General features: G+C 47.0%; 1 protein-coding gene across 3 annotated transcripts in view; it reads right to left on the bottom strand.

The window, feature by feature from the left end:
• Window positions 1–16,146, bottom strand: part of SH3PXD2A (SH3 and PX domains 2A) — a 379,907-nt gene extending 363,761 nt beyond the window's left edge. The window contains exon 1 of one of the 3 annotated variants that reach the window (XM_075935538.2): window positions 15,360–16,146. In XM_075935538.2, coding sequence (XP_075791653.1) covers window positions 15,360–15,431 — 72 coding nt within the window. In that variant the 5' untranslated portion in view covers window positions 15,432–16,146. The remainder of the gene's footprint in view (window positions 1–15,359) is intronic. The other 2 variants (XM_075935536.2, XM_075935537.2) reach the window with 2 other exon arrangements.
• Between the last annotated feature and the right edge of the window lie 221 nt (window positions 16,147–16,367).

The following is a 16,367-nucleotide window of genomic DNA, read 5'->3' as shown; positions in this document are numbered from 1 at the left end:
CAGTAGGACCCTAAGGGTGTGTCTACACAGCAAAGTTATTTCAGGATACCAGAGGTATCCCAAAATAGCTACCCCGCATCTTTTGAACACATCCACTATTTAAAAATATAGTGGATGCGCTATTTCGCCATTCCTGTAAACCTCATTATACGAGGAGTGAGGGATGGCTCGAAATAGCACTGTATTTCGAAATTTGGTGCTGGGTAGACAGCGCCAAATGACACAATAAGCTATTTCGAAATAGACTCGAAATAAGCTACGCAATTTGCGTAGCACAAATTGTGTAGCTTATTTTAAGTTTCGGGTGCTGTGTAGGGAACTGCCCCACTGAAGAGATCCTCCCAGGAACCGTTCCAAGCTGTTAGAGTGCTGTTAGAGCGCACAGTCTTTCATAGCTGGAGACAAATAATGACCCTGCACACTTGCATGACAGCGGCACCACTGTGGATTTTCCAACTCCACAATGGTTTCCCCGTGATCGGCAGCAATTTAGCAATACAAGTTTTCACACTGTGATTGCCTCTCGCTCCTCCGCTGACAGCTGGTCTCTCTTTCTTGCATCCCTGAACTGAAGGACTGGGGGAAGTGTGGTGCACAGACCGAGGGAACCTGGCCTTTCACATCCAAAAGTTCTGCAGTCACTTCTTATTGTCTCTCACCTGAATTCAGGTTCGATCCCACCAAACAGTGCTAGGTTCTCAGATCCAGAAGCAGCACTTCACCCTCTGCAGCTGTTCCATGAATGCCACCAACAGCCTTGATCTGGTTTTCACTATGACTCTCAGCAATCTGTCCTCCATGAAACTGTCTAGTTGATACTTTTTTTTTTTCTTACAGATCCACAAATATTGGAGGCTCTAGCATTGCAAGACATGACAGTAGTGCAGAGCTGATAAAGTCCCATGCCTCTGTCATAGCTGGCAGACAGTAAGAGGGCCACTTTTTTTTTTAATGTGCAAAAGTTATGGCATATGGCTGACACTATGAGATGGAGAAAATTGCACAGTGGCAACTTTACCCTTGCTTCTAGTTGCTCGAGGGTGACTTATTTCTGCCCCACAAGGCATTGCTAAAACTTTCCAAAAGACAGTCCACTGTATGGTGGCAAGTTGCAACTGGGATATCTATGGACTTGCAGTCAATGCAAGCACTTCTGGTGAGTATATCTAGAGCCAACGCAAGCAATCAACTATGTGGCAACTTTATTGTGATGTAACTTGGATCAGCCAAAGTTTATAGTGTAGACATAACCTCAAACTGCTCAACATGAGCTGAAACCACACCTTTAGTTAAACCAATGCAACTTTCTTGTGTGGACAAGACCTAAGTGCCTTTGAAAGCAGACAGGACACAGCCTCCCTTGTCACTTTTACATAAGAACATAAGAACGGCCATACGGGGTCAGACCAAAGGTTCACCTAGCCCAGTATCCTGTCTGCCGACAGTGGCCAGCACCAGGTGCCCCAGAGAGGGTGGACCGAAGACAATGATCAAGCGATTTGTCTGCTGCCATCTCTCTCCAGTCTCTGACAAACAGAGGCCAAGGACACCATTTTATCCCCTGGCTAATAGCCTTTTATGGACCTAACTTCCTGGAAATTATCTAGCTTCTCTTTAAACTCTGTTATAGTCCTAGCCTTCACAGCCTCCTCTGGCAAGGAGTTCCACGGGTTGACTACACGCTGTATGAAGAAGAAGTTTCTTTTATTAGTTTTAAACCTGCTACCCATTAATTTAATTTGGTGTCCTCTAGTTCTTCTATTTAGGGAACTAATAAATAACTTTTCTTTATCCGCCCTCTCCACACCACTCATGATTTTATAGACCTCTATCATATCCCCCCTCAGTCTCCTCTTTTCTAAACTGAAAAGTCCCAGTCTCTTTAACCTCTCCTCATATGGGACCCATTCCAAACCCCTAATCATTTTAGTTGCCCTTTTCTGAACCCTTTCCAAGGCCAAAATATCTTTTTTGAGGTGAGGAGACCACATCTGTACACAGTATTCAAGATGTGGGCGTACCATAGTTTTATACAGGGGCAGTAAGATATTCTGCGTCTTATTTTCTATCCCTTTCCTAATAATTCCTAGCATCCTATTTGCCTTTTTGACTGCCGCTGCACACTGCGTGGAAGTTTTCAGAGAACTGTCCACGATAACTCCAAGATCTCTTTCCTGATTTGTCATAGCCAAATTAGCCCCCATCATACTGTACGTATAGTTGGGGTTATTTTTCCCGATGTGCATTACTTTACACTTATCCACATTAAATTTCATTTGCCATTTTGTTGCCCAATCACTCAGTTTGGTGAGATCTTCTTGGAGTCCCTCACAGTCTGCTTCTGTCTTGACTATCCTAAACAGTTTGGTATCATCTGCAAACTTTACTACCTCACTGCTTACCCCTTTCTCCAGATCATTCATGAATAAGTTGAAAAGGATTGGTCCCAGGACTGACCCTTGGGGGACACCACTAGTTACCCCTCTCCAATCTGAAAATTTACCATTTATTCCTACCCTTTGTTTTTGAAAACGTTCCCCATGCCTATGACACTGCTAACAACTATCTTAGTTTAAAGCAGGAATACTTCTCCACATTTAAAGCAGGAATAGGGACCTTTTTTAATTGGGGCCACTGATCCACAGAAAAATCAGTCGGGGGCCGCATGCAAGAAAGAAGCAAAATTGACATGGCCCGGGACTGAGAAGGAGGAAGATACTCCCCACATTCCCCTCGCACACCAGAGGTTAGGGGGGCCCAGCCTAGTAGATTGTGTGTGCTCCAGCCCTGCAGTGGGAGAGTGGGGGGAGTGCCAGTATAGGCTCCCCAATGCCTGAGCTTTGGGAGCTGGATCCAGACAAGCCAGGGGTCACATCCATCCCCCGGGCCTGAGGTTCCTCACCCCTGATTTAAAGGGATATTCCTGTCTTACAAGCAGCTCTGAAACACCAGCTTTGTAAGGTTCTGTGTTCGTTAGCAACATCCCCTTAATTCCAAAGGGAGATTTGCCCACGTTAGGGAAAAAAATCTCCTTGCAATTTCCAGCCCTGCAAACTCAACCTGGGGTCTGAGAGTCAGGGTGAGTTCTTTTTAACTCCTGAATAACCAGACACACATTGTTGTGCCTGCGCATCCCCCGACAACAGATGGCAAATGCAGTCCTTTGTATTCTGTTGCTGCAAGTATCAGAACAGAATTCAGCTCCCTCTCCCAAGTTAACTCTATAGAGCTACAGGCAGTCCCCGGGTTACGTACAAGATAGGGACTGTAGGTTTGTTCTTAAGTTGAATCTGTATGTAAGTCGGAACTGGCGTCCAGATTCAGCCGCTGCTGAAACTGACCGCCAGTTCCGACTTACATACAGATTCAACTTAAGAACCCCAAGCGTCCCCAAGTCAGCTGCTGCTGAAACTGATCAGCGCTGATTCCAGGAAGCCTGGGGCAGAGCAACTCTGCCTCGGGCTTCCTGTAGTCAGCGCTGGTCAGTTTCAGCAGCGGCTGACTTGGGGACGCCTGGGGCAGAGTAGCTGGGGTGCTGCTGGGTTGCTCCAGTAGCACCGCTCCTCGGCGCTACTGGACCAACCCAGCAGCACCCCAGCTGCTCTGCCCCAGGCGTCCTGATTCAGCCACTGCTGAAACTGACCAGCAGCGGCTGAATCAGGACCTGGGGCAGAGCAGCTGGGGTGCTGCCGGGTTGGTCCAGTAGTACCTAGAGCGGGCGCTGCAGGACCAATCCGCAGCGCCCCAGCTGCTCTGCTCCAGGGTCCAAAACAAAAGCCTGGTCTGCTGGGGGGGGGGCACACTAGCCGCACCCCCCCCCAGCAGACCAGGGACACGGGGAGCAGAGCCGCAGCGGCAGCGGGGTGCCGCGCCTCTGAGGCTTTGCTCTGGCAAAGTCTCAGAGGCGCGGGACCCCCCCGCGGCTGCGGCTTGAGTCCCGGTGCCTGTGGTCTGCTGGGGACGGTCTCCAGCAGACCAGGGGCACCGGAGCAGCTTACGAACGGGTCTTTCTCGCCCCGGAGCTCGCAGGTAGCAATCCGCTACCTCGACCTCCAGGGCGAGAAAGCCCCGTTCGTAAGTGCGGATCCGACATAAGTCGGATCCGCGTAAGTCGGGGACTGCCTGTAGTAGCAAAGATCTTTGTCATTAAAGTAAGCAGATAGGCCCCTGAATACAAAAGGAACCAGGTCTCTGTTGAGTTGGCTGATGAAACTCTAGTCAGTTTTTCAGAAATGCCCACATTCTACAGAAAATAGTTTGACCTGCACCAACCTGCTTGTGACAGTAAGCCAACTCCTGGCTTCCCTTCACAGAGGGGGCAAAGAGCTGAACATCTGACTAGAAACTCTTACTCCCGTACTACATGAAAAGATCAGTAATCACATGCCCTGGTTTACAATCATGTTCAAACAGCTCAGGTGAAGTGGTTACAGCTTCTGTTTCCAGGAATTCATGCAAGATCTAAAGTGTGAATCATGGAAATCATATTAGGAAATAATTACTCTGGCAAGGAATTAGAAACAATATATGTGACTCTGAGATGGCTTGAGTCAGCAGCACATTTAACTGCTTCACAGTTGCAGAGAGGGTACCAGTTCTGTCTGACGTCAGAAGAACCGCCATACTGGGTCAGACCAATGGTCCATCTAGCCCAGTATCATGTCTGCCGACGGTAGCCAATACCAGATACCCCAGGGGGATGGAACACAACAGGCAATCCTTACGTGATCCCTCCCCTCTGATAGGCATTCTACCTTTTCTCTGTAACCAAGCACCACTGTCACAGGAAACCAAGTGATGCTATAAGAGAAAATTTGTATCTCTGCATGTGCCCACTGCCTTGGGATGTTAGCATAAGCACTTAGAGAATGCAGTAATGACACTAAAATGAATGCCTACATACATACTTCATATCACCACCATACAACTGGTCAGCTGTGGAGGAGAAAGCAGCTGACATAATGGTGAGAACATTACATTTGAGGATGTAGGAAACCTCAAGATACAAAATTTGTGCATTTTGAGGTCTTGTTTATCCTACAAAAGCTTTACCAATAGAGCTACACCAGGGCAGTTATTCTGGCAGTAGACAGAGTGTATGCCAACTGATGGAGTCTTTCTTTCAGCACAGAACCACCACCTCCACAATCATATACGCTATACCAACAGAAGCACTCTTCTGTTGGCATAGCTGCATCGACACTGGGGGTTTTGGCAATATAGCTATGTCATCTAAGAGATGTGAATTTTCCCCACATTTCTGACTAACACATTAATACCAAAAAAACCTCTGTTCTAGACCTGACCTGAGATCAGATGCAAAGTTGGGAATGGCTCTTACGTAAATTAAGTTGTCATGAGATAAGAGGGAAGATCCTTACATGGACTGAGAACTGGCTAAACAAACAAAGCGTAGGAATAAATAGTAAACAGGAAACAAAGCGTAGGAATAAATAGTAAATTTTCAGAATGGAGAGGGGTAAGTAGTGGTGTCCCCCAAGGGTCAGTCCTACAACCAGTACTATTCAACTTATTCATAAATGATCTGGAAGAAAGGGGTAAACAGTGAGGTGGCAAAGTTGGCAGATGATGCTCAAGGTAGTTAAGATCAAAGCAGACTGTGAAGAATTTCAAAAAGATCTCACAAAACTAAGTGATTGGGCAACAAAATGGCAAATGAAATGTAATGTGGATAAATGTAAAGTAATGCACGTTGGAAAAAATAACTCCAACTATACATACAATATGATGGGGGCTAATTTAGCTACAACTAATCAGGAAAGAGATCTTGGAGTCATTGTGGATAGTTCTCTGAAAACATCCACTCAGTGTGCAGCAGCAGTCAAAAAAAGCAAATAGGATGTTAGGAATCATTAAAAAAGGGATAGAGAATAAGATGGAGAATATCTTATTGCCTTTATATAAATCCATAGTACGCCCACATCTTGAATACTGCGTACAGATGTGGTCTCCTCATCTCAAAAAAGATCTCTTGGCATTAGAAAAGATTCAGAGAGGGGCAACAAAAATTATAAGGGGTTTGGAATGGGTCCCATATGAGCAGGGCCAGCCTTAAGCCAATTCGGCCGAATCGGGCCCCACGCCTAAGGGGATCCCGTGCCCTGCACCTGGAAGTCAGCTCCTTCGGCTCGGCCGCCTGGGCTCCCCGCCCTTACCTGCGCATGCTGCCGGCTGCTGCTGCCACCATGCAGGTGAGCAGGGAGACTCCCAGGCGTGACGTGATGTCATGCCTGGGATTTTGAAACTGAAAAGGCGGCGGCAGCGCATGCAGTTTGGAGTCCGGCCACACAGAAGGCAGAAGGTAGGGGAGGGGGAACCTAGAGGGAGGTGTGGGAGAGGAAGAGGCTTGTGCAGAGGGGGAAGAAAGGGGAAGGTACCAAGAGAGAGGCTGGAGGAGAGACAAATGCCAGGGGGCCAAGTGCAGACAATGAGGGAAAGAGCAGGAGGGGAGGTGTGAGTGGGAGGGGGCACAGGGTGCTGGGAGAGGAGAAGAGAGGGGAAGGGCATTGGGGGCTGGAGGGGGTGGTGCTGGGAGAAGGCTTGAAAGAAGGGATGGGCATGCGAAAGGTGGGGATGGAGCAAGGCATGTGTGAGGGCACGGGGGCATGAGGGGAATGGGGGCAGAGGGTGGTGAGGGGGTGGGCATCAGGGAAAAAGGAGGCAGGGTCAGTGAGGGAAGGGGGAAGCACGAGGAGGGTGCAGGGCTAAGGGAAGGTGCAGGTGCCAGGAGATTCTGGGGTGAAGCAGAAGGGCAGACACCTGCAGGGGAGGGACCAGCACCAGAAGAGAGAGGCAGGGCAGGTGTGTAGAGGGAGGTGTTAGAAGAGGGGTAGCTCACATGATCAGAGTGGGGCTACTGGAGGAGTGAGCACAGCGGGGAGAGAAGGACTGGTGGAGGAGGGCAGGTTGCAGGAGGGCTGAGGGCACTGAGAAGGGCAGGAGTCAGGACAGCAGAGGAGGGTGAGGAGTTTGGGGGCAGTAGGCACCAGGGGAGATGATGGAGCAAGGAGAGGAGACATGGCAGCAGAGAGAAAAGGGAAAGGTTTGTATTTGCTTGCATATGCAACCACACTTAAGTTGAGGCCCTCAGCATGTTCTGTAAGTATCAGAGTGGTCCCTGGGGCTTCCAAAGTTGAGTTGCCCTAGCTCATCCCTGACAGGTGTCTGTCTAACCTGGTCTTAAATATCTGCAATTTAAACCCATTGCTTCTCATCCTAACCTCAGAGGCCAAGCAGAACAATTTTTCTTCCTCCTCCTTGTGATACTCTTTTAGATACTTGAAAGCTGCTCTCATGTCCCTTTTTGGTCCTCTCTTTTCCAAGGTAAAAAAGGCCAATTTTTTCAGCCTTTCCTCATATCTCATGTTCTCTAGAACTTTCCTCATTTGTGTTGATCTTCTCTGGACTTTCTCCAGTTTCTCCACGTTTCCTGAAATGTGGCGCCCAGAACTGGACATGATACTCCAGCTGGGGCCTAATGTAGATGGCTCATTCCCTGACTAGAGGACGTGAGACTGAGTGGGTTAATTTCCTCCTGTTTATTCTTTTCCTAAGCCAGGAAGGCACAGTAGTTCTGATGGGGGTTGGAGAGGAGATGGAAGCCAGATCCAAGATCAATGAGACCTGGGAAGTGGGCCCATTGAAAGGAGACTGGACATCTGGATGGCTTGGGGGTCAGCAGCAAGGACCTGCTTTGGGAAGCCCCCTCTTTGGAGGTGAATGTGGCAACATTGAGACACCACCCAGAAGCAGGCGCCACAGACACTAACTGCAGATTCATGCGACGGCTCTCACAGATCTTGTACATGCATAAGAGGACAGATCTGTGGGGAGGGGGGGGGCGGCAGTGGCGTAGTGAGGGGGCTAGAGAGGTCAGTTGTCCCTGGGAGAAAAATAATATAAAATTTAGTAAAAAATAGATGTCACACGTTTTTAAAAGGAATACCATATCTCCTGCCTTTTGTCTATTTTTTCTTTAGGCCCCCAGTTAAAATTTTCAAAAGCACTTGAGTGACTAAAGTCATTTTTGAAAATTGGACTTGGAAATCTAAGCTCAGATTTTCAAAGGTAATTAAGCTCCTAAAGAGACAGTTGCCAACTCGGATCTTCAAAGATATCTATGTGATCTTTACACACCTTTGAAAATCTGGTCATAAGTGTCCTAGTCAGTTCTGAACGTGAGATGTAGGAGCCCAGTCCTAATTCCTTCAGGCTTTTTTTTTTTTTTTTTTAATTTGAACATTTATCTACGCTAATTCCCCTCCTTTCTCTTTCACTATCCAATAAATGCATGGATCAAAATTATAGGTGCTTTGTGAATATATTGACTTGAGAGTGGAAAGATTTCATATGGTCATGTATGATTCCTGGTAACCTGTCTCAAATATGAAAAACTAGGTTGATACCTGTTCATATCAGGAGCTGTTGAATTCAGTTCACCATTTGCAGTATCTCATTAGGATGTTTAGTGGAGAAGATTTATTTTTTTATTTATATTGTGGGCAAAGCATGGGCTCACAAGAATTCCCCCATTGTTTTACCATGAGTCTCAAAACATTTGGTGTTTTTCTAAAGGCCTGGAGTCAATTGATTATGTAGGAATCTAAGCTTTCATTTAAAAAAAGTTCTCTATACTTCTGGGCCTTACAGCTAAGGAGGAAAGCTTTAAAACATGAACCCTAAATACTCAATAAAATACCAATAAAAATCCAACATGTTTTATTTTTTAAAAATCTTATGATTTGTAGACCAGTCTCATAACTTTGTGTAGGTGTTCCTTGTGATTTTTGGGTTGGCAATACTGCTCTTTGATTGGTGAATTTAGAGAGGTCTCTCCCTTCAGTTTCCCTTTCCACCCTTTCTATCCAGGGATAGAAAATAAGACACAGAATATCTTACTGCCCCTGTATAAAACTATGGTATGCCCACATCTGGAATACTGTGTACAGATGTGGTCTCCTCACCTCAAAAAAGATATTTTGGCCTTGGAAAGGGTTCAGAAAAGGGCAACTAAAATGATTAGGGGTTTGGAACGGGTCCCATATGAGGAGAGGTTAAAGAGACTGGGACTTTTCAGTTTAGAAAAAAGGAGACTGAGGGGGGATATGATAGAGGTCTATAAAATCATGAGTGGTGTGGAGAGGGCCAATAAAGAAAAGTTATTTATTAGTTCCCTAAATAGAAGAACTAGAGGTCACCAAATGAAATTAATGGGTAGCAGGTTTAAAACTAATAAAAGAAAGTTCTTCTTCACACAGCGTGTAGTCAACCCGTAGAACTCCTAGGAGGCTGTGAAGGCTAGGACTATAATAGAGTTTAAAGAGAAGCTAGATAATTTCCTGGAGGTTAGGTCCATAAAAAGCTATTAGCCAGGGGATAAAATGGTGTCCTTGGCCTCTGTTTGTCACAGGCTGGAGAGAGATGGCAGGAGACAAATCGCTTGATCATTGTCTTCGGTCCACCCTCTCTGGGGCACCTGGTGTTGGCCACTGTCGGTAGACAGGATACTGGGCTAGAAGGACCTCTGGTCTGACCCAGTACGGCCGTTCTTATGTTCTTATGTTCTCCTTTTTTGTCACAGGTCATCAGAGAATTATAGAGACAATGGAGAGTAGGGTGAGTCCATGACTATGGTTAATGACTGGTCAGGGTGACTAACTATTATCAGCCAGTGGTCTGAATGAGCTATCTACTGCCATCTGTTAATCAACTGTAGGAAAAGGCTTCACGAGCAGACCTTATTTATATAGACAACCTACTTTGCCACAGAGATCAGTAGACACACTTGCTGTGTCAAGGTGATCAATTTTGGCTCTTTTGGGTTGAAATTCACTTATGACTTGGAGCTGGGAAAATGAAATGTTGTTATCCATATTGAATGATTAAAAGGTTAAAGACCTGAACTTAATATGACCTGGCTTAGGGTCTACCATAATTTGAACACTAAGCAGAGGATAGTGAGTCTCATCTAACTGAAAGTCACAGAAGATGGAAACAGGTTTCATTTCTGGTGGTGTAGAGTATATTTGGGAGTCCTCAATTATATCTGACACTTTACATCCAGTGTTTAAAGGCAGAGCTGACTAGAATCAATTGAGAGTCCTTGTCTTGTCTCAGTGATAGCTTGAGCAAAAATCATTGATAAAATCTTGTGTAGACTGACCTTGGACTCAACATGTAGGCAGTGTGTTGAAAGGCAGTGCAAAGGAGGCAATGGCAGTGAGGTACCATATTATCTAGTGAAATCATTGGTGCTGAAATCACTAAGGACTGGAATTTGACCACAGAACTGACACGTTCTTAACAAAGACTCCATTTTTGCTATTTAAAAAGTAAATCAATGTAACAGAAAACTGCAACGCTCTCTGGTAACTTCTTAAAAATCAAACTTTAAACTTTATTGAAAAAATTGGATAGTTTGCAATTGAAAATATTTGACCTATACTTAAGGCAACTGATTTAATGTTGTGTAAAATTTTGCATAATAAAGAATGGCATTTTTTTTAAATGTTCAACTATACTGATATACATTTTGATTAGATCTACTTCTGATGTGATATTTGTGTGTGGTTGTAGTTTGGTGTGTGTGTGTGTGTTTTTTGCTCAACAAAAAATCCTGGGTGTGGGGGGGGAGGAGCAAAACGGTTCGAATTGGGCCCCGCACTTCCTAAAGGCAGCCCTGTATATGAGGAGAGATTAAAGAGACTGGGACTTTTCAGCTGGAAAAGAAGAGACTAAGAGGGGATATGATACAGGTCTATAAAATCATGAGTGGTGTGGCGAAAGTGAATAAGGAAAAGTTATTTACTTGTTCCCATAATATAAGAACTAGGGGCCACCAAATGAAATTAATGGACAGCAGGTTTAAAACAAATAAAAGGAAGTTCTTCTTCACACAGCCCATAGTCAATCTGTGGAACTCCTTGCCTGAGGAGGTTGTGAAGGCTAGGACTATAACAGGGTTTAAAAGAGAACTAAATAAATTCATGAAGGTTAAGTCCATTAATGGCTATTAGCCAGGATGGGTAAGGAATAGTGTCCCTAGTCTCTGTTTGTCAAAGGGTGGAGATGGATAGCAGGAGAGAGATTGCTTGATCATTACCTGTTAGGTTCACTCCCTCGGGGGCACCTGGCATTGGATTCTGTCGGTAGACAGGATACTGGGCTGGACGGACCTTTGGTCTGACCAGGTATGGCCATCCTTATGTTCTATGTATGTTCTTATGGAGGAGATAACTTCCTCTCAACCACTACCCAACAGAAAGAGATTCCAAATGTAAGATGCTGTAGAGCTCCCAAAAGATACTCGGCATTTAGGTGATAAAGCATGAGAGCAAGTTCTAATACTTAAGACCAACTGCAATTAGGGGTGGGAATGCAGGGCAGAGAAGCTATACCCCTTTCTGCTGTTTTATGGATGAGTACAAGAACTCTGGCTGGTTTAGGTTTTTATTTTTTTTAAACTACAACATTTTTGGATAAGAAGCTGGATAGGAGTCAACAGGGTGCCCTTGTAGCCAAGAAGGCTAATGGCATATTAGGTTGCATTAGGAGGAGCATTGCCAGCAGATCCAGAGATGTCATTATTCCCCTTTCTTCGGCTCTGGTGAGGCCATATCTGGTGTATTGTGTCCAGTTCTGGACCCCCCCACTACAAAAAGGATGTGGACTCATTGGAGAGGGTCCAGTGGAGGGCAACCAAAATCATGAGAGGGCTGGAGCATATGACCTATGAGGAGAGGCTGAGGGAGTTGGGTCTGTTTAGTCTGCAGAAGCGAAGAGTGAGGGGGGATTTGAGAGCAGCCTTCAACTTCCTGAAGGGAGGTTCCAAAGAGGATGGAGGGAGGCTGTTCTCAGTAGTGACGGATGGCAGAACAAGGAGCAATGGTCTCAAGTTGTGGTGGGAGAGGTCCAGGTTGGATATTAGGAAAAACTATTTCACTAGGAGAGTGGTGAAGCACTGGAATGGGTTACCTAGGGAAGTAGTGGAGTCTCCATCCCTAGCAGTATTTAAGTCTCGGCTTGACAAAGCCCTGGCTGGGATGATTTAGTTGGGATTGGTCCTGCCTAGAACAGGGGGCTGGACTTGATGACCTTCTGAGGTCTCTTCCAGCTCTATGATTCATTTGAAATTCTGGTTTTGTCTGGCCTGGAAGATTCTACAATGACTGGAATGACACCTAAGCAAAAGAGAAGGGATCTTAGATAGATGTGCAGAATTTAATGCCAACTTTCACCGTGGAAACAGATTCAAAATCGGAAGGTTTAGCAGGCAGCTGGAATAAGGAAGAATGTTTGTTTGAAACTCAAAATGATGCTGTAATTGTTACATCTTTCATGTATACCCTGTTATAAAGAATAAAAATGAACCTGTCTAGGTCACTTTTTAGGGACTAAGAAGCTATGATGTTACTTATATATCATCTTTTGTAAGTTTACAGTGCTTCACAGCATCCTTCTACATGGAGATCACAACACTCAGCAATAAATTGCAGCCATCTCTGGGGAGATGCAGAGCAGCGATATAACTGGGTTGGCCACAAGTCCCATCAACATTACACAGGAACTGAAGAACTCTTTATCCAACTGAAGCGACAGAGGAAAAAGTAGACAGAGTGCAATTGCTGAAGTGGAAATCTGCCAGCACATCAGTGTTAACGTCCACTTGTAAAGTATACACAAGACTATAGCTACTTAGGCCAGGAGCTCTGACAAGAAATACAGTCCCAAGGGGATATGGCTACAAGCTAACTACCCAGAAAGCTTAACCAAAGTTAACTATACCTGGGGCTTTGCCCTAGTCTTTGAGATGGACTCACTGGGCTACAACTATATCGGGTAGAAAGAAGAGTGATGACTGATTCATTTCTATACCATAAAATCTAATCTTAGGAAGGTCTGCTACATGAGTGGTACTTTTGGGAAGAATATGGAAAAGCTCTATGCTGTGTTACTAAAACACAGACATAAAGCAACAGAATTCAAAAGTCTTGCCCAACTGATGTATATGTTTCAACCAGAGGGCACAGAGACTCTGAGGCTATGGCTACACTGCCTTTTTCTTCCCCCCTCCCCCCCCCCGAAGAAGATATGCAAATCGTGCTTGCATTTGCATATCTTCTTCCAATTCTTTTTGTGGAAGAGGTTTTGCCGATATTTGGCCCCATATAGACAGGGCCAAATGTCGGGAAAAAAACCCTCTTTCTCAAGACTCTGTAAACCTCAGGGTCTTGCGAAAGAGGGGTTTTCTTCAGATATTTGGCTCCGTCTACACAGGACCAAATATTGGCAAAACCTCTTCCGCAAAAAGAATCGAAAAAAGATATGCAAATGTGAGTGTGATTTGTATATCATCTTCTGGAAAAAAAACGGCAGTGTAGCCATAGCCCAAGAGAGCCTACTCTATCACATGCTATCAGCACCTCTAGGCAGTACCGCCACACAACAGAGGGTCTTGGGAGAGATGCGGCAGCCTGTTTCTTCATTTAGCAGCAAGGTGTGAAGACAGGAGGTGAGGCAGACATGAAAAGGAAACAAGTGTGGATAGCATGGCACATCTACCTTTCAAAACATAGTCCTAATTACATTTACAAGACCAAAGAGCAAAATGCTCTTTTGATGCCTTGGCACCTTCTCCTTGGCTAACTCCAGTAGCCTACAGCAGCTGTCCTGCTCTGCTCCCTCCTGGCTGGACCAGAGCAAGTATTGCACAATTTACTGAACTGATAAGGGTTTAATAGGGGAGTTAAGGGACCCACTGCACACTGAACTGGAGCTTTGATAGCAAATACGGCAAGTCCACCTTCACATCAGGAAACAACCAACAACAACAAAGAACAAAGAAACAACAAAGCAATCTATTTGAGGTGGCGGAAAAGCGGTGGGGAAAAATTACAGTGAAATCTCTGTGAGAGGCCTCACTTGTTAAGCTGCTCTTGTACTAAGAGACGCCTCTCCCCCGCTATGATTCTGTCAAGTACTACCTTTCATAGACGGTCACATACATTAAACCAGTGGTCCCCAACGCAGTGCCCGTGGGCACCATGGTGCCCGCCGGGGCATTTATGTGTGCCCGCCTCGTGACCAGGGCCGGCCCAAGCTATTCTTGCACCCCGGGTGCCTGGCGTGTGCGCGGCCCCCACCTCGGGCGTGCGGCGCATCCGCGGCTCCCGCCCCGGGCACGCTGCCCCTGCCCTGGGCGCGCAGCGCATGCATGGCCTCTGCCCCGGGGCGCCCGGCAGCCCCAAAAGGTTGGGGACCACTGCATAAACAGTTCATTTGTCATTTTTCTTATCTTAATTACTCATATGACCACTCATAGTATCTGAGCATCCTGCAATCTTTTGTGTATTTGGTCTCACAGCCCCCACCCCCTTCCAGGTGGGCTTGCCTGGTGGGGGAGGGGACAAGTGCCCCACGGCAGAGCGATTCAAAAGGCCCCCAGCTACCACTGCCATCGCCACTGCTCCAGGACCTTTAAATTGCCACACGGGCTCTGGGCAGAGGCTGCCCCCAGCCCTGCCTGCCCTTTCTGTTCCAGGCTCCACCCCTTTCAGGCATATGGCGCCCCCCCCCACTCCACCTTGCCCATGAGCCCAATGGGTCTGTGCACTTCCTTGCCCCCAGGTAGGTCCATGCTATTATCCCATAGTACAGATGTGGAACCGATGCACCCAGAAGCTGAGAATTCCTTTAAAGTCAAGTCACACAGGAAATCTAGGGCACAGCAGAAAGCGGAACCTGGATTTCACAGGGTAGCACTGCACCCACTGGAACAGCACAAGGTCCTAAGCAAGCATTAGAGATAGAAAGTGGTTACTCCAGCCATATAATTTTTAAAAATGCATCCACTACAAAGTTGGGAGACCTATTTTTGGAATATATTCAATAGCACTGATTTTAAAGGGACTCCTCTCAAAGACATATTGTTTGACATATATTACAAATGCAAATTCATACACTCCTCTGACCTAGAGAGCAGCACCGAGCGCAACACAAGATACAGTTATGGTGAGAGAGTTGCAGGGTCGACCTCTTAGAACTGTACATGTAACAGATTTTTGCATTAGGATATACAAAGTCAAATATTTGCAAATTTCACTTCACTAGGTTTTTTGGGAGATTGCTTTTGGTGCTTTGCCGAGATTTACTGGGATACATACAGAAAGCAATTCAGCTTATATCACTTTAGTTATATGCTCTTGAAAACACTGCAAATCTCCGTTGAATGATGGGGCAATAAGTGACTCTTAACACATTGGCTCATATAACAGGATTTACTCCTGCTACAGCATGCAAGGCGGGTGAGAGGGTCAGCATGTCAACTTGTCTGTACTCACATAGTGCTTAGAAGGGTTTCTCCTTTTCTCCACATCCACCACATTTGCATCCAGCACGCTGTAGGATAGCATCTTCAGGCACAAAAACCAGGAAAAGCAAACAGGGCCCAGCTGTATCCTTGTATTATTATTCTTTCCAATCCTCTCCTCTCCGTCCAGAGGATTTCCTAGGAAGCTGGGAACCTATGCCCTGCACAACAAGAAAATTTTAGTGTTCTTTAAAAAAAAAAAACCACGGGAGGAGAGGGGAGCGGATCAACTTCCAAAAATCTTTTCCTCCCTTCGATTTCACCCCCGCTTGGTCGGCGCAGGTCCAAGACTTCGGGTGGAAATCGCTTAACATTGAGGAGGGAGATGTCAAGGCGCACTGTCCAGGTTTTTCACTCCGCCAGAAAGGGGTGGGAGGAAGCGTGTTTCCAAGAGCGAGGCGCTTTCGCCGGCTGGGATCGATTCCCCCGGGCAGGGGGAGGTAACACAGAGAGTCAGTGTCCGGGCTGTGGTCCCCCTCTCCAGCTGGCTCTGCCTCGAGGGTGCCTGGCGGGCACGATGCCCCCTTGTGTCTGTCTCTCCCTCGCCTCCTCCTCCCCCTGCCGCGCCTTTGTATCTCCCGCGGCCCCGGCCCCTCCAGCCGGGTGGAAGGAAGTGGGGCAGGGACGGAGCAGGCAGCGTGCGCGGCTCCCTTCCCTTCCTTCCCCACCCCGCTCCGCTCCGCCGCGGGGCTCGCTCGCTCCCTGCCGGGCCGCTGCCAGCCAGCGCTCCGCTCCCACTGCGGCCGGAGAGCGGGCGAGGAGAGGGGCCGGCGTGCGGCGGGCGAGGGGAGGGGCTGGGCAGGAGGAGGGGAGGGTCTGGCCGCTGCCAGGCGGCAGGCAGGGGAGGGGTCAGGTTCCCAAGCACACGCAGGGGGAGGGAGAGGGGGAGGGGAGTCGCCCACCCCGAGCACCAGGCAGCAGGGGTAAGACCCCAGGGACAGGGGTGTCCCGAGGGGCCGCGCAGGAGGGGGACCCGGGC

Source organism: Pelodiscus sinensis, chromosome 8, assembly GCF_052426305.1.
Source record: "Pelodiscus sinensis isolate ZL-2025 chromosome 8, ASM5242630v1, whole genome shotgun sequence".
NCBI lineage: Eukaryota > Metazoa > Chordata > Testudines > Trionychidae > Pelodiscus > Pelodiscus sinensis.
Note: the sequence above shows the minus strand (reverse complement) of the source record. Positions and strands in the feature narration are given on the sequence as shown.